The sequence below is a fragment of the Saccoglossus kowalevskii genome, chromosome 5 (genome assembly GCF_978046115.1).
Source record: "Saccoglossus kowalevskii chromosome 5, keSacKowa6.1, whole genome shotgun sequence".
In the NCBI taxonomy this organism is placed as follows: domain Eukaryota; kingdom Metazoa; phylum Hemichordata; class Enteropneusta; family Harrimaniidae; genus Saccoglossus; species Saccoglossus kowalevskii.
The window spans coordinates 23420906-23443997 of NC_140645.1; the positions used below are offsets into that span (position 1 = coordinate 23420906).

The following is a 23092-nucleotide window of genomic DNA, read 5'->3' on the forward strand; positions in this document are numbered from 1 at the left end:
GACTCAAATTTTGTCTGTTGGCTCCAAAACAATGGTTCATTTCCAGAGATATTGAAGAATATAAGAAATTTGGCCAAAAATGTCTGGTGGTGAAAACGTTAAAACCTAGCTAATATATGTAATATTTTGTTTTTCATCAAATCCATGAGATATGCATATAGAGTATTTTATATTGAGTACTTTTATGGTAGTGGTTGTTACGCCGCGTCCTGTTCGATATGGAACTCGTAGCAACATACACAACGCATGTAAAATACATTACTTTGGAATACTTTATTTTCGCTGGAATTAGTTTTCGCTGAAAAGGCTTTTTGGGCGTTTTGCTTGGAATTTATTGTCACTGATTTATGATGGATTTAATGTGAAGTATAGGAAAAAAAGTATATTCGCTGGATTTTATTTTCACTGAATCATCCCTTCAGCGAAAATAGCGAAAATAAATTCCAAGCGAAAATAAAGTATTCTACAGTATTTGTTTACATGAAGTTCGAACTCGCACGGCGCGACGACCACCCCGCCTTTTAATACTATTAAAGATGCACCATTTTTATCGTTGATTCTTCAATTCAACGGTATAATTCACCTTTGACCCTTTGAGTGCCAAAGTCAGCTTTTGCAACCATTTAAAGTGCCTGTGCAATGCCCACCCGGGGGGAGTCGTCACTTGCATACGTCAGATGGCCTTAGCGAGTCATTGTTTACAAACAAGCGTCTACCCGTAAGCTTTCGCATTTTTAGCGTGTGTTGTTACCGTCGCTTGGGACTCAATTCCCGCGTGTGCGCAGGTGACGACCCTCCCGCTTTAAACACTGATAATTTTTTCATGAATTTCCCAAAATTTTGATCAATTTGGTTAAAAAAATTATAGATAAATACATAAAATAGGCACAATTTTGCCGAGAAAAATTACGGCAATCAAAAGGTTATTAATAAATGAGGAACCAAATAGTGAAAAAAATCACACCCTCTTTGAGCGAAGTGAAAAATTCCATCCTTGAACTGTTGAAATTCAAGTTGATCTCCTAGATTTTGTTGGTTCAACGCTGATTTTAAAGTTGCATTCAACCTTCGTAATGTTGATAGAACTCACTATATATAGTCTATTGAGAGGTATTTGGGCTTGTGAAAATGCGCTGACAGCGAGAAATCGGCCCGAAACAGACAGCGACTGGAGAGAATTTTATTTTTCGGTGGGCCACCTGTAAATAAAGACCCTGGGCCATCTTTTACAGAAAAAAAGATTTGTTTGAACCCTTACCTTGGTATAAATTTATAATTATGGCGTGAAACGTGATACATGGAAGATGTGGAGCATTTGTTGTTTGCCATATTGAAACAGCGCCCCCATCGTTGGTCAAACATTTCAACCTGGTGGTTTTGTTTTCCCTGTAATCTAGCGATTTTCATGATATGAGACGATAAACGTTGTCTGTATTAACTTAGATATTAAGGAATACTCATTAAAGTAAAAATGATGAGATGTTGTACATATACTCCACGATTAGAGTAAGGCCTAAAAAACAAAAAAAAAATCAAGGCATTTATATTTTACAACTTTGGGACTAATAAACTTATGGGACGAATCGACTTACGAATGTGAGTTGGAACACGGTTACGAATCGAGCGTCCTCCCGCTAGGAACACGTGATCACAACAACTCGCGTTCTCATGTGACTAACCGGGATGACCGACCTAAGACTAAATACAAAATATTTTCTTTTGACCATTTTGTCTAAAAAAACGTACTAGTTCTTAGGAGCTCAGTTACCGAATTTACACAAGCTTTGGGATTTTTTTCGGGTACTAAATGAATCGTTTATGTATTTATTTTTCTTGTATTATCTTATGTTTATTTATAAGCCAGCGATCATTAAAATAATAATAAAAAAACTTATCGCATATGATTCAACTCATTCCATGTGTTTCATCACTTGTGTTCAATCTGTTCATCAAATGTGGCTTAAATTCATGCCTCCGAGCTCCTCTGTTGTATTTGCTCTTCTTTGTATACATAGATTCAGACGGATCGAATATTTTTCAGTTTATGTACCTATTGTAGCGAAAAGTCCCAAAGTCAGTATACATTCTGTAAAAAATATGTTGACGTTCAAATGGTCATATACTTGTTGATGCGTCGTCCAAGCGGGAAATTATTCGACTTTGTTGTCTAAGAGATAAGCTCAATATTTGGTAATAGTTGCAAATCATCGCATTGTTCAATAAACGCTTCGCTAATAAGGATAAAGATTAGCGTAATTAAGAAATTTTCGACAGGGAAGTAGATAGTTAGTTGATGATCTCACATACTAGTACATGCGACGTGTCACTATTTCCGCAAGTTCAAATAAATCCGTGCATGGAGGTAAACCACCATGATCCGTGTCTGTTAAGACATCATGATGATGGAGCAGCTGTTCTCACTTTTCTTGCCGATGTTCATATGTCGTTTATCACAATAAAATCGCAATAAGTGAAAAATGGAGTAAATTATGCACTCATTTTCGCGTTTGTCACGTGGTATCCGTAATTCAGTGCCATACAATATGCAAGTAGTTTACAAAGATGCATGATCTAAGTCAGGTTTACGTTCAGTCAAATTATATTCCTAATTTGTTTGTTTTTAAATGTCGGGTTGACACACATTGCGTGATTTACTTTTACTTGAAAATAGAATAATTCGTCCCGTTGTTGTAGTTCCAAAAATTCAAAGTGAGTTAACTCATGTGTCTATTCTATAGACATTTTGTAGAGAACTGAATTTAAATGTTTGTATCTACATGTATTTTCACGAGCTCTAAAAATGTATATAACAAGTTTGTGGCTGAACATAATCTGTAAAGGGGCATTCATAAAAATAACATTCAAGTTGTTTAAAACGGTTGATAAATGCAGTAAACTAATCCTCATATAGTGAGTAATATTAGTATAATAAATGGTTCATTGATCTTAGGGTTCTGTCACAAAAAATATATAGTCATTACTTAGAATGAATATGTATCTCTAGTGCAGATGTACATCATTGTGTAGTAGTGAATAAAATAAAAAAGAAACTGAAAACATTTCATAGGCATAGATTATACGAAATTGCACGCATACACAATGAGAACGAAATATTTTGAGATCAAATTTCGTAGTCACGCCTATTTAAAGATGAAACATATCCCCGACTTTGCCAGTATATTGTTGAATGTTTGATATAATTAGAAGATAATCAGGGAATACATGTATGATAAGTTATCCACTGAAAGACATTTCAAAATTTGTAGTTTTTGAAATGTCGTGGTGAATTTATCACGAAATATATTTCTTGCGATCTTCATTCTTCCCTATATCAATAGCAGTCGCTATGCTTTGCGTTCGATAAGGGTCGTATATGGCGTATACAACACGTGTAAATACATTGTGTGTATATGGTAAATTCAAAGACGCTGCATACACATGTAACACGTCAATTTTAACTTGTATATTCAAATTTTGCAATGTTTATTATCTTGAGTTCTTTTGTTTCACTGTGTTCACATTTTGTTTTGTTCTTAATTATAATTATTATTTTAAGGTAGCGAGATACTAGTAGTTTATTGGCAAGAGAAATGCCGACTTCCAAATTGAAAGTAGGGCTTACGTCAGTGAAACCACCAAACCTATAGATATATTTAGCAAGGCCCTGGTTTGAAGTTTCGATTAATATTATGTGTTTCAATATTCTGTTTGTTGTATGCTTTTGTTTAAAGCAGAGAAAAACATGTTTTCACCAAAAAAAAAACAAAAACATTCTTTTCAGCAAAATAAATATGACACCACATAAAATTAATGCCAAAGTGCTATTTCTCCCATTTAAAAAAACAAACAAAAAACATTGAAAAGTCATGTATGGTTTTGAACACAATAAACTGTCAAAACATGAACTTAAATCAAGCAATGTTTTTATATAAAGGTAAAGAAATTAACGTAGTTAAACAATAAATTTAAAGAAGTATGGGAATCGTAAACGTAGAGGTCAAAATATTTGCTCTCCTTCAAGTTGATAGGAAAAGTGCAAATCTGAGCGTAAAACACCCCCTCCCCATTGTATGGTGTGGTGGATCCGTTCTGAGAATGAGGGTAACACCACAGCTAACTAATTCAGGGATGAATTAGTAAAAGAAAGAGTACATGTATTAAATGAATCAGTGTTATAATTAAAGGTCGATGTTCGTCGCGCATCGTGTTTTGGAATTTCATGTAAACAAACAGTGTATTTTACACGCGTTGTATGCACGCCAGCCTTTAACAACATCTCTAATACAGGAAATATATCTCGGGGATAGATAACAGCTTCAAGGCTCGTTCATTCCAATAACTACCACAACCAGATAGTTTCAGTTCAATGTCGGCTCAGAGTAGAGCTAGGAGCTAGGAGTCGAGATTCTCAGTATTCTCCATCACCAACTATCTCTCTTTATTTCTATTATTGAACTCAACTGAGCAAAAACATAATAGTGATACACTCGGGGGGGGGGTACTCACATAAAAGTGTTATATGTATCAGTATGTGCCGCCAAAAGGGGTCCCAAATTCACCACTTCTGTCTGAAAAGGGGTATGTTATTTCACCCTGTCTGTCTAAAAAGGGGTATCCTTTTTTTCATTATAATAATATAATAATAATTTTATTAATTGTATAATGGCCTCCGGCCCATTACAATCATCCAAATTAATTATTGACAAGAAATAAATTTACATTACAAAATATGTATGAAAATATAGACGAAGAGTGTGTCAATACATAATATAAGCCCTATATAATAATGTGATGGGGATATTAATATATATATACATACAAGCTTATTAGGTTATTCTCATTTGATCTTTGATTAAAAAACACTTATAAATAAATAGAGCCAAAGAGTTAATGATTTGGCTTTTAGAGGAACTTAATAGTTGTACTAGAGTATTCAAATTTGGGGGTTGTGTCTCATTTGGAAGATACTTTTTCCTGATTGTGTCCCATGCAGTGCATTTTAGTAAAAAATGATATTCATCATCAATTTCTTGCAGGCACAAAAGACAAATACGGCTCTCCCTAGGGATATTATTATGTCTGCCTCTTTCTATTTCTAAGGGATGGCACGCACATCTTAATCTTGCTATTGCTCTGCGCAATTTTAATTGTGGCAATGACACATAGTTTTCAATCCCAAAATTTGTTTTGTATTGCCAATAATACTGCGTTTTTTCGACAGAACAAACGTCTATATACCAATCTGTAATTCCAGTATCTTTGACCCTTTCACAAACTTTATACAAGAACATATCAGAGTCCCCCACCCCTTGATTAAACCAGACATAACCAAATCCATATTTATGTAGCAGTTCTTTAATTTCTGTGGCCCATGACCTTTGTCCTTTTTCGTCCAGTGAAAGTAGCATCCGGTAAGCTTTCTGGGGTAATCTGTTTTCATCCATGCTAGTAATTTTTAACCAATATTTCACACATCGTTTAACATGGTAACAAAATAAGGGTAGCCTCCCACAATCCCCTAATACTGTACAAGTTGGGGTCCCAAATTCACCACTTCTGTCTGAAAAGGGGTATGTTATTTCACCCTGTCTGTCTAAAAAGGGGTATCCTTTTTTTCATTATTGTTGTCAAAAAAGGGGTCCGTATTTTCCAAAGACTGTCTAGAGCTTGAGTGATCCAACAATCAGAAGAATGAAGCTGATTTTTGCTTTCTGTAACTTCATTTCGATTGTGTCAAAGTCCATCCCCGGGAGTTCACCTGCTTTTCCCTTGGTACCATTTATGCTTCTGGAAAGAGGTGTCAAATATACACAGTTTGTTTGAAAAGGGGTATGCAATTTGAGTTTATTTCTGTCTGATAGGGGGGTAGGGGTTTCAAACAACCAGCTACACACCTCTGTCAGTATTTTTTGCAAGTACCCCCCCCCCCCCCCGGATACACTCCACGGTCCTGACATACACCCCGCCCTCTAAGGTTGCACTAGCCATTCGTACAGTAATTGTTAATAGCATACGACATGCATGTAAATATAACGAGTAAATCGGGGTTACCACTGACTCAACCTAACGTTTAAATACAATCTGATGACAGCGTTTATGCTAAACAATGTTGTCAACGCTGCACGCACAGGATATTTCTATGATCGTCAAAATCAAACAAGCAAAATACTCACAACTGCTTTACAAAATTGCATCTCAATTAAAAAGAATTTATCGTTGAAAAATTAAACGATAAATTTCTATTGGTAAGTTGTATGTATTTCAATAAATAGAATAAAGCGTACAGAAGAATAACATGGCCAGTCAATTGGATGAGTTCCGGTATTTTGCATCATTGGCAATAGGCGGCGCTGTCACTGCGCCGGATCAATCAATTATTTACCACTCATGAATATTCATGAATTGTCGTTAGGAAACACCGATGTAAACGTTGGCCATCTTTAGAAATCTCCATTCTGTGCTGTATAGTGGGAAAGCCGATATTCTGTGACATACAAATCAACATTTTTCATAGTTACTGCCCGCTGAAGACGAGAACAGACAATTCAAGATGTCAGTCCCATTTTCAAACACCAAATTGCGAGTTCCTAGGGGATTTCAGAACCTCTTGGAAGGCTTAGCACGGGAAGTTTTGAGGACACAACCGGATAATATTTACTCGTTCTCCGCGAAATACTTCGATGATCTTTTACGAATCAGAGAAGGTAGGTTGAAAGCGTGTTGTTTGAGAATGACCCAGATACTGTCTCGAATAACACAATGTTGTCACGGTTAACTGGGAAAGACGATCTTGTTGTATCATGTCTTTTAAAAAAAACACACCTAGTGGACACTGTGATAGCGTTTACGCTCGTTCATGTTTCAAAACAGACCGCGCTCGTTTCACTCCTTTCTGGCGCTTGTTTATGCCGATGCACCGCCCGTAAGTGAATTTAACAACCGTTCACCATGGCAACAGTTTAAAGAAGCTCATGTTTTAAATAAACCGATAATACAATATTTATCACAGTTTAAGTTCTTGTTCATTAACATAAATTTGGTTCAAATGAAAGACTGATATGTCTTGTAAGTAACTTCAAGTTCAATGTATTTTTTGGTAAATCATGGAAATATTTTTTTTTTACCGTCATGCATAACCACCCAGTTTTCCCGAACTCTACAAGTAGACTGATTGTGTTGGTGCCTATTAGTAACTCTAATGGTAATGCCGCCATAATAGACTGAGTGCCCTTACTGCATTCCAATGCATGTCTTCTGATTGTCCCTAACACTAAATCCCAAATGCCGCAAACAAGGTTTACCTTATTCAAAATAAATAAAACGACACATCTCTGTACCTCAGCAATGCATTTAATTTGTCTTAAAAGGTAATGTGGACATAATTTGAATATTTTTAATTATTATATCATATGGAGGGTGCGGTTCATTTCACCCTATGGTTAAATCAGATCTTGTAATTGGCAAAATATTTTGCTGTGTGTCCTAAATTATTTGTATTAACTACACACACTAACAACCATGGTGCGTTCATGACAACAGGTCAGCAACTGTATAATTTGTATACTTGGCATGTCTAAGCTGACGTTCCACAGTTGACAGAGAGCAAATAATCAAACACAAATCATGGAAGTTTGTGGGACTTAAAAATTGAACAGCGCAAACTACTACATTATCACATGTGGAACGTAATGTTGTAACTATTCCAATATTTCTCATAAATACAACTAATATCACAGAAATTGTCCTGTAGTAATCTCAAATTATTTTTGTTTGAAAACATGTTTACATGAGTACTGTAAAATCTGTATTAGAAGCTGCATCCCTAATACAAGTTGCACCCATTCTTTTTGAATAATTGAGAACCAAAAATTCATCATTTCTCATATGTGTAGATACTCTAATAGAAACCGCATCCATTCTGTTTTAATTGTACCATTTTAATAGAAGCTGCGGCTTCCAATACATATTTTACAGTAATTAATACATATAGCATTATTATTTCAATGCAATAATGAAAATACTGATTTACTGTATTTGCTGTATTACAAGCGCAGGTCTGTTTAATGAATTATTTAAATATGACTGATTATGACCACAATCATTTATGTCATCACATATGTTACCTTAATAGTAAAAGAGCAAACATTGTATATGTGTACATGTGCTTTGCGTCACCTGAACGGATAAAGTAAATCTTGAGTGCATGTGTGTTTTCACATTATTTATTTAAATGAATACTGCAAGCTTTTCTCCATAACGATAACATTTTTATTTTAAATCATTTCTACGAAAGATCAAATATTAAAACAATTATTTCAACATTCCCATACATAAACATGTACTACTACTAATACTCTCTTTATATATAATTTTATTTTACCTGGTTTGTGAAAAGAAAAGTACTAAGTAAACCAGAAAATCATATACAAAATTATAAAAATCTTCAGATTGTATGGGATTCATTTAAAAACCTAATAAACCCCTCTATATTTGTCCCTTCATATATATCAACAACATTTTCATACTACAGACATGTATGTCATCCTGACAATTATTTTTAGTTAAATAATTGTGTCAAAACAGAGATTTCCTGAAACAACATTGCTCCACCACATCGCCTTCATCAGCAGGACCTATTTACAGCTTGTAGCTAAATACAATAACTTTGTGGTATTTGATATGAGTAATGTTTCCTGGGTTTCATTTGAGCTCATTTGTTGCTGCATGGATATTACTTGATTTTTTAATTCAGCGATAAGGAACAAATAAAAACCATGGAATAATTAACACTTTCCGGTTAGAAACACAGATATATCAGTTAAATACATTATACTTTTACTTCTGTCAAACTAATTTCAAAATTATTTCTAACACATCTGAGTGACCATGGTATTAGTGTACAGTGAAAAGTCTCAATGTCCAGATTTAACTGGTAAACATACTAATGATGCCTAGACACAGGCATTTGGTTTATTTGTAATCACAGTAACTATGATCACCGCAGTCATTTGTTATTTGCACCTTGGCTGACTAATAAATTGATTAATCCAGTGCTCTCCCTAGAAATTTAAACCATTGTGATAGTACAAATTTACTTTCATAACATTTTCATATGATTTGCATAATTATTCGAAACAACAATTTTGATGATTAACATATTCATTAAAACGCACTTATTCACATACAAAAACTTTTAATGCATATGAATGTTAGTGGCAGTCAGGATAATGACTATCAGGCTACTAGTTTTAGTCCATCTGGTTTTCAAGGTACTTAGAGCCATGCATAAAAGTGTGAATAGTAATAATTTAAATAAATACATGTCATATTGCTCAATTTGCGTAGGACATCCATAATTGATTTATTTCAAAAATTAAGTACTAATATTTCGCAAGTTGAGGTGTGTTACTAATTTTGAAGAATGGTATCCCCAGGACATGATTTTGGCAGTCTGTGTGCCTTGGACTACTGTCAAATTTGAGCTCTTCAGTAGCAATGTTACTGTGACGGTAGCGCCATGCTGGTTGTATCCTGGAAGTCATTATTATTCAACTTTTGTCACATTAAATCTACATAATTTCACAAATTTGATGAAAAAGTATAGCGAGTGGGAGAGTACATACATGAGCATTTTGTCCAATATGAACAAAGAAATTAATTATTAAAATTAAAATGCAATCTTTTGCACCAAAATTTTGCTAGAAAAATCATAAACTCGTACACAAATACAGAATAGAAATATCGACATTCAGACACACCATTGTTAGCACAGTGGTTATTGCACAAAACATAGTTACAACAATTGGTTTTATCAGTACCGTGTTTGCTCAACTAGTAGTGTACATGTACATGTATATGTTTAAATATCATTGAGACTAGGCAGTTTTCTTCTTAACAAATTCTGCTGTGATTACTATGATCACTGACTTTCGTTTTTTTTTTTTACACTTACCATATTTGCTCTATTAGTAGTGCATCACAGGTAAAGCACATATGTATGAATCCCATATTGCGTTGTTGTGTAATTAATTATTAAAATATGACTTATTTTGTCCATAGAATCACCTATGTAATTCGCTTTATAATTATAAGCATGCATGCTACAAATAGAACATAATATGGTAATGGTGGAAAACAAACTGCTGTACTGTCTTTGTGTATCCTATGCTCTATACAGTACATGCAAAGGTTCAGTTGGTTTAAAAGTACCTTGGACATTTTTTTCCAGTGGCAACTTGTATCATTGAACATTTTCAAATGTTTTCCATATTTTAAGTGTAAAACCGTAAATTTAAATGAAAACACTTGTGTCTGAATTGATTGAACAAAATCAGAACATTTTGATGTCCAGTAAGCATCTGAATCACAGTACATGTAAATAACTTTTGTTTCTCAGGTATCTTCATTGTGATTATGCTGCCCTCTAGTGGCATGGCTCAAAATTAACATTTTTCTTGAAAGCCTGAATGTGCTACCAATTATGAATGTTGGTAGATGAACAATAATGTTTGGTTGCGCATCAGCAGTTTGGTTCTTAAAGTCATGCACATACATGTAATTTTGAATACATTGTAAATAACAAACTCACTTTCTATAATATACTTTGTTATTTTGATCTATCAGTAGAGAGAAATTTTTAATTTAAAATTTCACATGTAATACATTTCTTTGTTCTGCATTATAGCCAGGCTTAAATAGTTTGCCAATTTTTGAAAATTTCTATAAAAACTTGAAAAAATTATGACTTCTAAGAAAATGAACAAATTCTGACTTGATTTTATTTTTGTGTTCTTGGTTCATCTACTTTTTATTAATAATTGCATGGAATGTTTTAGTTACTGTAAATGCATGTGATGACAGTCAAAATACAATTTTTTTTTACATTTATTTCTGTTTTCAATGAGTAAGAAATTTCTACAATAATTCTGGAACATTTTTGTTTCCCCATGACAACATGCACTGCCTATGTAGGTATTATGCCTTAATAATAATGTTATCATAGCGAATTTACTTTGACCTTGTATAAGTGATCATTTTAAACTGAGAAACATAGAACCAAAGATAATTAAACTTTCATTTATAATTTATTTATTATCTCAAAATATTTCTTGATAGCATTCTGTGCTCTAGGCACAAAACATCTCGAGTTGAAAACTACAGCAATGATGTATTGGCCTACTCGAATATTTTTGTTTTATTGTTCAATTAACCTGCATATAGTTACACTAATAAATATGCAAATTTCTTGGAAGATAATAATTAATATGCAAATTATGTGGAAAATACTAGACTTGCTTTCAAGACTTATTGTTTTCTTGGCAATAAAAAAGAGGAAAAGTGGCTAACATAAAAAATAGTACAGTGTTCGTAAGTGATCTCGAAAAAAAAATCTCTTCCTTGCGAAATTTGAGTTGCTGTTAATATTCATAAGCTGTATTCTGCACAATTGAACACAACACTTATTGTACCTTCCAGCAAACTTTTTCGTATTGTAATGAAAGTTAAAAAAAACAACAACAAGACTTTTAAGCAAGTCTAGGGAAATAATAATAAATATACAAATTATATGAATGATAATGATAAATATGCAAGATAACAAAAATAATGATAGTCAAGTAGGAATTATATTGACTAAGATATGGAACATGTAATGAACATACTTAATTATTTTTTTTATTTATTCATTATTTTATTATCTATCCCACTAAGATAAGGCTAACAATATTGAATGATTTGTTTTCGGTCAGCTGGATAGAAAAAACAATATCAATGAACAAAAAATTGCCTTTTCCGTCACCACACTAATCTCAGGACCAGACAGATCATTCTTGATATTGTGGGTTTTGTCACACTATGTATTGATGTACATGAATACAAACTTATGTTGTCATGGAAACACATTATCAGAGCTTGAATTTCAATATTCACATTTCATGATGCAAAATTATGCTGTTTGGTTTGATTGAAATTGTGAAGAAAGTACAGTAGGCCATCAAGGCAATTGCCTCTATAGTCTCCATGAATTTTCAGCTCTGCATTATGAATTGCTGACTATAGAGGGCAGTATTACTATGCTCACTGTAGAATACTTACCGGTAATATTTGATAGGAATTCATTGTCACTTGAGTAGAAAATCAGCAGGAATAAATTCAGTGGAAATTCATTTCCTCGATGTAGTTTATGACCAACTCAGTTTTATAAAAACTATAATTCAGCAAAAATAAATTACTCCACAATATGTTTAAATAATGCAAAACGCGTTAAAATAGGTAAATGCCATTTTAGTGAATTTGACTCAATGCATGAATTACCATAATCTTAATTAGCTAGTGTGCTAACAATCTTATTGGGAGAATACATCTTTATTTAAATCTTATCTTGAATTAGTGAAATACGTGTATGTACGGTATTAGCTAACATAATATACATGTACTAGCTAAAAAGACTAATTGTAAAATTAAAAGAATTTTAGACATTACCGGTATAATGTTATAATTAGACATGTATATTTATGCTCCTCTGTAAAACAAGCTTCCCTACCTTCTAGTAAGTGGAGCATTCCTATGTGATGCAATTAAACCCAGCCTATTAAAATGTTACTTATCATTATAATATGCATTCACCGCCAACGCATAGTTATACTCGACTATAATACGGTGGAGTAGTCACAAACTTTATGCTCCTCCGTTTCCATGGCAGTTTTTTTCTAACTAGGTAAGAGTGAGTTGATGTAACTCAATAATTTCCTTTTACTTTCAGTGATAATGTTCTTTTTTCTAATCAAATTGAGTGAAATTTGAACAAACCGTGGAATTGGATGATTTTTTCTTCTAAGTGCTGTTGTGTATTCGACTCTTTGTTTTTTAAATGTAATTATCCTTGCTTATCATGTTGCTGTTGGGTGAAATTGACTACAGCGCACAGGTGAGATGCAGTTTTTACACGGTTACTCTCGCGCAATTGTTATTCCGCACACCACTGCTAATCTGTGGGGTTGCATGATTCAGTATACTGAGGTTAATTTTTTTGTAAATTTGCGGTTGACATGATTCTTTCGTTACATACTTGTCATACAGGTCACATTACGTATACCATGTCCTCTTAAAAATGGACTGACAACGACAGCTCAGGGAATTACTGTGACCATCATTTGTCTTTGCCATTTGCTCCAGGATTGATCTTTCTTTATCATTTGAGATTTATACAACTGTTTCTTCCACATAAAATGCTGCATTTATTTCAGGGTTTCAGACTTTTTTTTTAAATCTACAAATGGTCTTTTAGTAAAAGCAGGGATTGAAATTTATTGATTATCATTTTCAGTGTTGAAATGCTGCATACCCGCAGTATTCTGTACTTCAGTGAGACAGGGATTGTGATAGCATCTTTATATTTACAATGTAAAACTGTATCATATTTACTTTGTTAAAACCACATGTGCATATGTGATCAAAGTGAGACATTTATCAAAACTCTGTCACACATTATGGTAATACAAATGTGCGCTAATATTGGAAATGCACTTTTAATAGATCAAATACGGTATCTTAGTAGTGTTTGGAACCAAACCTGGTCTCCAAAGTAGGGTTGGGCAAAAATTATGTTATTCTGGCCAGTGAAATTTAGAGTTGTTGCAATCCCTAGACATCAAGCATTGTGATTAATTTTGTACATTGTACATGTACCTTCATAATTTTAAGGGTACAAATCTTTTTTGCCAGAAAATAGAAATTGCCTGTTTAAACAATTCATCAAAATAAGTAATAACAGTTCTAGTCTATAGTCATAGACTTACAATGTGTAGTCTATTTTTTGTTGTTTATTTAAGGTTATTTTGTAATTTACAGGGATTTTTAATGAAAACTGGACAGGTTTTTAAAAATGTTGCCTGTCACATGAAATTTAGCACCTGTCTAAAATGTGGAGTGCCTCTGTCTGAAATGACTGGTAGACAGGTGGCTGGCTTAAAGCCGGGTACAAATTCCCATGTATGGATCTTTTTTTTTCTTTGTCGTATACCGATGTGTACTAATTTGAACTAACATTAATTATTTAATTTTTTAAGTGAATTATGCTGTACGCCAACAGTTCTGGGATTTGAGGCTTTCTTTATTTCCCAATATTTAAGGAAATTAATATTCCGTTCTGCAAAGTCTACTGGAAATTGTTCCCCTAGGACCTTGCTGAGTAATATGGTTATTTATTAATAATGTTTTTTTTTGCACTAATTGAAATTGAAAGTGCATAGTTCATTGTACAAATACTACTCATGATAGGGTTATAATTAAAAATATTTGTAGGACAATTAATTTGTTATTATGGAGGTGCCCCCACTACGAAGTCTAAATCTTTGAAATCATTTTCATATACTGTAAAATACTTTATTTTAGCTGGAATTAATTTTCGCTGAAAAGACTTTTTGAGTGTTTTGTACAGAATTTATTTTCGCTGATTTTTAACAAGTTGAATGTTAAATATAGGATAAAAGGTATATTCCCTGGATTTTATTTTCACTGAATCACTCCTTCAGCGAAAATAGTAAAAATGAATTCCAAGCGAAAATAAAGTATTTTACAGTACCTAGTCCTAGTTAGAAAGCAAGGAGGAATTGTATGTGTTTCTGCATCACCAATGAGACTCCCTTGGAGTTTACAAATGAGGGTCTCTCTGTAATATAAGGGGTATGAGAAAATATGGGGTTACACTGAAATTGTGACCAAATGATTGGCTCAAAATATTAGTCTGGATTTATTTTTGTTTATTTCAATAATAATGTAAAATCAATAATAGGTACAGTACAAAATGACAAAGACATTTTTTAAAGTGATTACATTAGAATACTTTATTTTCGCTGAAGGATGATTCAGTGAAAATAAAATCTAGCGAATATACTTTTTTTCCTATATTTCACATTAAACTCATCAAAAATCAGTGAGAATAAATTCCAAACAAAACACCCAAAAAGCCTTTTCAGCGAAAATTAATTCCAACGAAAATAAAGTATTCCACAGTATCATTGACATCGTCGTTAAATTCAACTTATTCTTGATAATACATACGTACATGTAGTTACTAACATAAGGCATTACCAATACTTACACAATTCAGATATTTATACATGTATGTGTGGCAGTTTTAAAAAGAAACTAAACTAGCTTTAAATCAGCTGAAAGTTAAGTAAATGTTAAGTTATGCTCAGATTCTACTGCAAATGCTAAATTATTACAGAATATGCAAATTTAATCATTGATTTATGATTATTTTTTCCAGTGAATTTAAAATCTTCATTAATGCTTGCATGTAAAACAGTTAAATTGTGACCAGACTTCTTCTATTGTATATATCTGTCACTACTACTATATTGGTTGAAATCCATTGCAATTGCTTTCCTGGTCTCAATAGATTTCAAGCTCTGCTTCAAAGGCAGTGGTCGTCATGCTACGCATGTATCAGAAATGGGTTTCATATGAGCAAATATGGCGTCACTGTTGTGCAGACCACCGAGTACAAACTGATAGGTTACTAAGCTTTAATTAAGTTATTTCTTCAGTAATTGGAAGGTGTTGAATGACTCAGTGGCAATATTTAGCGATTGTCATGTCCACGTCAAAACTTAAACTCACGATTTCCTTTAGAAAAGCGCATTTGGATTGTGGGAAAATAACACAAATCAACACAAATGTTGCACATGCGTGGCACGATGACCACGTCCTTTCAGCTATCTTCTACTAAAGAGCGTACAGCATATAGCAACACCAATAGCAGCCAGTATCATTGCATTGGGAAAGTATAGCTTCTAACTTTTGTCAATAAATCCCTAACTTAATTAACCAGACATGGCCTAACATTTGTTTGCTAGATTACTTGGTGTTGTAAAACAGGACGTTAGTTGTCAAGTGAGCGCTGTCATTTCCTTTCACCTGGAATTCTATTCAATATATCATGGCATTATACTGTAAAATACTTTATTTTAGTTGGAATAAATTTTTACTGGAACACTTTTTCACTGTTTTGTATGAAGTTTATTTGCACTGATTTTTGACGAGTTGAATGTAAAATATAGGAAAAAAAGTATTTTGACTGAATTGTATTTTCACCGATTCATCCATAATAGCGACAATAAATTCCAAGTGAAAATAAAGTACTTCACAGTATTGAAAATCCTTTACATAGTTAATCATTTCAGAATATCTCCAGAATCAGGTTCAGCGTGTTATTTATGACTAAGGGTAATATCTCATGCAATATTTCAAAAATAATTGGGAAATTCCACCATCACTCACGAGAAAATCTCTAAATCTAATCTCTAAATTTCATACCAGTAAAAATCTTTGACTTTCACAATGCCATGAAAATCCTCAAATCGTTTAAATTCTTACATTTTGTACTAGTACTAGTTAAAATTGACCCACTTTAAAACTGTAGCTGTACCTTTTTTATGTGACAACTCCAAATTAAACTAAAGTCACTAGTACACAAAATATCCTTTGAAATTAAAATTGGTGGATTTTGACAGTAATTATAATTTTTTTTTTTTGTAATAACGTTAAAGTTTCATGTAAAGAGAGTTTGCATTTTATGACCTCCCTTTCTTTGAATTATGTAAGACACTCATCGATTACGTCGATTACAACAAAACCTTTAAAGAATTCATGCCACCTGCATATGCATTCTGTAGTTAATTACAAAATAATGGGCTGTTCAATAAAGTGCAAGCCACTTTTGTAGCGACAAGGATTTCAAAGTGGATATGTATTTACGTTGTACAAGTATTTACAGTGACAGGGATTTTTTTTAAACAAGGGAACAAGGGCGCAGCGCCCTCATGCCATGGCCATGCGCCCTGTTACCCTAGGGAGCAGATCCACTGGCAACCATAAAATTCTGATTGACCAGGGATCACATGTGGCCACAGTCTTTAACTGTGACCTGTCTGATAGTAATTTTGGCCCTAAGGAAGCCTTAGAATGCTCCATTTTAACTTAGAATTATCAAAAACTACACACCCTGGTAGGGAGAACCCCATCTCCCCCAATTGGTAGCGCCGCTGAATTGCAGTGCTTCCTCTTCAGGGGTTTCCCTAACTTTCAAAGTAGGAGGCTAAATTAAAATAGTAGGAGGCTCTCAACAGTTGCGTAGCTTCGCAGCGCAATGTGAGCATGTTGCTTTCGCGGGGGAAGGGCAGGAGTGGGAAAGTGCAAGACATATTCATGGCATTTGGTAGCTGGTTTGAATAAATTTTTGTTCATTTTGCATGTGGGCATGTGGTTTAAATAAAAACCAAAATAGTAATTTGTTTATTGTGAAAGATTTTATTTGTGATCGTTTTATTTATACATTTTATTCCCGTCTTGTTTCCCTGTGCGATCCTACGTTTGGACATCATTTTTCCAATCAACCACGTGACAACATCTGTGACCTTAGACCTGCAATTGAATTCTGCAACAGTAGACGTTCGTGCGAGATTATGTAGATGGCAAATAAGCCGGCGACCAGCTTCTAACGAAAACCCTGCCTCTTGCAGTTTTTTTTCTAAAAAAACTCCTGCAGTGATATGTGACGATGTCTTGAATTCATATGCGTCAATTGTGTTGCTAACCAATGGCGTCACAGAACACTGCACCACTTTTACATCATTTAAACACTTTCTTTTGTTCACATGGGACACTATAGTATAGCGGAATGCAGATTCAATCCCGTCACTGAATTTTCGCAAAGCACAAACCGCTTTTCAGGCTGTAAAAATGTATAATAAGGTTATCACAGGAATACCGCACCTTATGCACTCAAGTAGGCAACGTGTCAAGCTTCGCTATGTATTGGTTGATACTATTATCGTACTTCCTCTGTGCGTACTTTGCGAACAATTTCTAGCATTGAAATTAAGCAAAAACAAAACAAAAATACATCACTGTGTAAGCCACTTCAATTTTCTAAGTGGGAAAATGAGAAAAAGCAGTACATGTATACCCTCAAGAAAAAATCCTTGTAAATTTGTTGAGTTTAATCCTTGCTAATGTCCTTAATAGTTTTACAGTACAAACAAAGTCGTTGTGTGCACACATCCTAAGTACTTAGTAGATATCAGATGGTTTTAGTAATTTTATTTCCAACTGATCCAATCTTATCATAAATTACTACCATTTTCTACGTAACAGATTGATCAACGTTTTCAAGAAATCAGTATTTTAAAGCATTTTACTACCAGACTTTCTCATCCAAATTTGTCTGTACTTTTTCCTTAGTATTAATCAATATTTCTGGAAATGAACCCTAATTTTGGAGCTAAACAGACAAAATTTATGTCAATTTTCAGTTTTTACTAAAAATTTGGCTATTTTTGTCCCAATCGTCTGAAGGAAAGTGCAGACTATGAGCAGGACTATTTTGTGAATTTGTGGGGAAAAAAATGGAACTGGTGGTGTAAAGACATTTCGCAGATACAAATTTACCTATTTATTGAAGTGAAATTCATCAACAACATTACGTTTAATAAGTGCTACCGGTACTTAATTATAAATTTGGATATATGCCGTAATCTTTTAAGTGTTTTACCCAGTATAAATCACGTTTTTAGAGAAAATCGTGTGACAAAATGCCAAAAATAACAATTTTCATGAAAACCATGTAAAGACAGTATTCCTCAGAATTTGTGAGAATCAGAATTACCCATCTTCTAACAACTTACTATTTTTAAACAATATGTCACCAAACAGTACGTTCAGATATGACAAGATCTTTTCCCCTAGCAACCAATGATTCTTAGACATCACTGTGTTAGTGGTTTTTCAGCCATTTTTTAACACAAAAGGCAGTTCTGTAATCTTATGTTTACTTTTGAGTACTGTGAATAACAACATAAATTCAATAGGGAGGTATAGTTCTCAAAAAAAAACAAAAACAAAATATTTTATTCATTTTATGAATATTGCAATTCAGGTTACAAGGTTAAAAGTAAGGTGAATATAAATATGGGATCATTGTTAAAAATTCGATAAAAAATTGATGTACTGCGTCAAGTTAAAAAAGCATGATTTCTGGCTTTTAGGGAATTTGTTTCAAATGGCGAGGAGGCAGCAATAAATACATCTCAACATTTTGCTAAACGATAGTAAATATCACTGTCATGCTTCCAAATGTTTAAAAAAAACAAAAAAAAAACATTCCAGATGAAAACGAGAAATAGATTTTTTTTGTTATCTGGCCTCATATGTTAAAGTGTCAACTGCCTTGACCTACATACTATTACGGTGAGTTCTGATCACCTCAGTTGAAAAGTTTGTCACCTTTAAATGCATGTTTCATGTCAGTCAAATCAATGTTACCATAGAACAAGATTGTATCATAATAGTATGTCAAAAAAGTATTGAACATGTGTTACCATTTTGGTCTCTGGAATCTGTATTGAATTGAAATTTCATATTTCCCAAGAAAAAAAATTATTACAGGCATAAAAACAAAGTTCACATAATGTATTAAATGCTGAAATATGATGCAAAGCCCACTCTATAAATGGTCAAATATTTCTTGTTCAAAGTAAGAATCTAAGGGTCAATATCAGAGCAAGGGTCTTATTTAGGAGTAACTGCACAAATCATAGGACAGTGCCTAACAATGGTGTTCCCAGATTAACACTAGTTGTTAATGACGCAATAAACATTAATTCTCAATTCTGATGAAAAGATCAGTTACTGCAACAAAGCCCTACTCACTGCGAAAGCTACTCACTAAGAAAGCCACTCACCTTGAAGCTACTAGTGTAATGCTAAAATAATTTAATTATGATATATAGATTTTGACATTAAATAAAATACATCTAAAAATCATGAGTAACTTGTACTACCTTTAACCATTGTCTCATTGTCTCACCAGATATGATATAAAACATTTGACTCATGTTTAAATTTTTTGTCTCATGTTTGGCTCTTATGAGACAAATTGTTTCAAAAAAATGCAAAAAAATACAAATGACAAGCGTAAAATAAAATTCATACATATTTTTCATAATAAACATTTGAGTATACTTTCGTCTATAAGTATAAGAGGAACAAAATACTTCATATCTAACACGGGTGTGTAATCGTCTCACATTGATGACACAATTGTACCCGTGTATTTATTTCCTGGTGAGAACACTCTGCTGCCTGATAGCGTTTTAAGGCAGATAACGAAACTATGTGCACATTGATACCGGTAATAACATTTATTACAAATGATATGAATAATTGAATCAATCATATTTCTAACGCTGCAGTGTTTTCATTGATTCGTATCATGGTTTATTCTAGACTGTAGCCGTACATGATTCTGTACTTATCGGGAACATTTCATATCCATATTGTTTTAACAAAACAAACTCGTAATTCATAAATATCAGCCGTCAGATCTCTCTGTGTTGATTCAACAATTAAACGAAAAGATACTGGTACATGTAGCCGTAATTTTTGCTGCGTGGAGTTTTTACGATTTGAAAATTTTATGGCGTTTGTAAAGTTAGAAATTGTGTTGTAGGGATCCAGAGAAATTTTAAGTGATAACAAATTCTGTATTCATGAAATTTTTGAAAATTGGTCTCTCCTAAAACTGAAATGGTTCACAGCATATAAACAATGTTTAAAAATATTCAAGCTGAAATGAAAATTATACATGTATGTTTATACATTTGTATCTATTCATTTTATTGAAATATCGAAAAATAAAAAAAAAAAAAAAAAAAAAAATTTGCATTATTGCAGTGGTTTAGTGATAAAATTATTTCGGCATAATTTCAAAAATTTTGCAAAAATTTTATATTTCATATGTTTTGTCAGAACTACATCTCCAATTGTAGTGTATATAAAACATAAATGCATTTTTCATTTACTGAATCATTGAAATATGTTTTTTCACTATGAAAATATCATAATTTACATAAGTGCATGGTATTATGTTTGGTATACATGTAAAACTTAATAGGGTTAAAACATTCAAAAAATTGACATTTTAAATGCAACACTTGCCATGCAGTGCATTTCAATTTTTTTGTAAACATACCATGTATATTAGATGTGTTATATACATCACTAAGGATTCCACATATCAAATATGACACTGTGCGACTTTAAATTAATAGTAATTTTCCATACAAGTAAGATATTTCCCCATGATACATTGCACATATGTGCAGTAACACTCTCCGTAGTATAAAAATTGAATTTCTCTCCCATGATGCATTGCATGTATGTGGAGGAACAAGCTCAGTAGTGCAAAATTTGAGTTAAGCTGGAACTGCCTTCAGATGAGGTCAACGTTGCAATGAATTTAATTTGTGCGTTTTACTGCAATTAACCTGAAAAATTTACAAATTTAGAATTTGTTTCTTTCTGCTTTACCTCAATAAGATTCACTTTTAGTTTTTTGGATGACCCCCCCCCCCCCCTAAGGTCACACATCCTGGTACTTCCTGACAAACTACTTGATAAATACCAGGATGTAAGACATTAAGTCATTCATAATATATTTACTCTATCTACATGTATATATTTATCTATCAAATAAAATAAAACCCCAAAACATGTTTTTATTATAATTGCTTTATCTTTCAAATGTGACTTTTTCGACCATATAGACACGCTTCTGTCATTTACGTAAAAAAAAGCTATTGATAAAACAAATACAGAACATGAATTTACAGCGGTTCCGTCTGTAGCAGCTTTTGTATATTGCATCATAAATGAGGCAATACTTATTCATATCGTTTCTCATGTACCCATGTCCTGGGAATGTTTAAATGAACTGTAATCTTTACAATGCAATTGAATTACTAAGTTTAGTCATGCATTGATGAGTATAGACAGTTAATGAATTATTAATACTTTGCAGTGTGTAATCATGATGAATACGATGAAACACCTGTGTCTTCAATCTTTTCTATTAGTTTATGCATACTAATTGCCTAATTTGCATAATTCAACTTTTGCTTAATAGTACCTAGTCACATTTTGGTGCAAGTTTTAAATTGATACTTTGCAGTGTGTAATCATGATGAATACGATGAAACACCTGTGTCTTCAATCTTTTCTATTAGTTTATGCATACTAATTGCCTGATGAAACACCTGTGTCTTCAATCTTTTCTATTAGTTTATGCATACTAATTGCCTAACTTGCATAATTCAACTTTTGCTTAATAGTACCTAGTCACATTTTGGTGCAAGTTTTAAATTGATACTTTGCAGTGTGTAATCATGATGAATACGATGAAACACCTGTGTCTTCAATCTTTTCTATTAGTTTATGCATACTAATTGCCTAACTTGCATAATTCAACTTTTGCTTAATAGTACCTAGTCACATTTTGGTGCAAGTTTTAAATTGATACTTTGCAGTGTGTAATCATGATGAATACGATGAAACACCTGTGTCTTCTATCTTTTCTATTAGTTTATGCATACTAATTGCCTAATTTGCATAATTAAATTTTGCTTAATAGTACCTAGTCACATTTTGGTGCAAGTTTTAAATTGATACTTTGCAGTGTGTAATCATGATGAATACGATGAAACACCTGTGTCTTCTATCTTTTCTATTAGTTTATGAATATTAATTGCCTAATTTGCATAATTCCTCCTTGCTTATGGTACCTAGTTACATTTTAGTGCAAGTTTTGAATTATTGTTATATAACAATGAAACTCATATTGCCTAGTTTGCATGATTCATCTTTTCCATCTGCGTGTCCTTATCACAACTGATTTTGAGTCAAAATGAAATCACCAAATCACGTTGGGTCACCTTGGTGACGGCTGTGTGGAGAGGTATTCAAGGAAAAAAAAAAGTAGCTGAGAAGAGCTTGTAAAGGCACATGCTAAACTGTTAGAACACAATTTTGTTTTTATTTACTGTAAACTAATTTATTTTCACATTTCACAATTTATTTTTGCTCGGATCAATAAAATCTAGTGAAAATATATTTTTTTCTACATTTAGTATTAAAAAATAAGTAAAAATAAACTTAACATACAAAGTAGCCAACATGTCTTTTCAGCGAAAATTAATTCCAGTTAAAATAAATTATTTTACAGTATCTTGTTCATAAAACGAGAATTTCATAT

General features: G+C 32.9%; 1 protein-coding gene across 1 annotated transcript in view; it reads left to right on the forward strand.

Moving 5' to 3' along the window:
• The first annotated feature begins 6408 nt into the window (after positions 1 to 6408).
• The window catches only part of LOC100373522 (uncharacterized), a 71236-nt gene continuing 54552 nt past the window's right edge, over positions 6409 to 23092 (forward strand). The window contains exon 1 of the mRNA XM_085499239.1: positions 6409 to 6704. Coding sequence (XP_085355365.1) covers positions 6551 to 6704 — 154 coding nt within the window. The 5' untranslated portion in view covers positions 6409 to 6550. The remainder of the gene's footprint in view (positions 6705 to 23092) is intronic.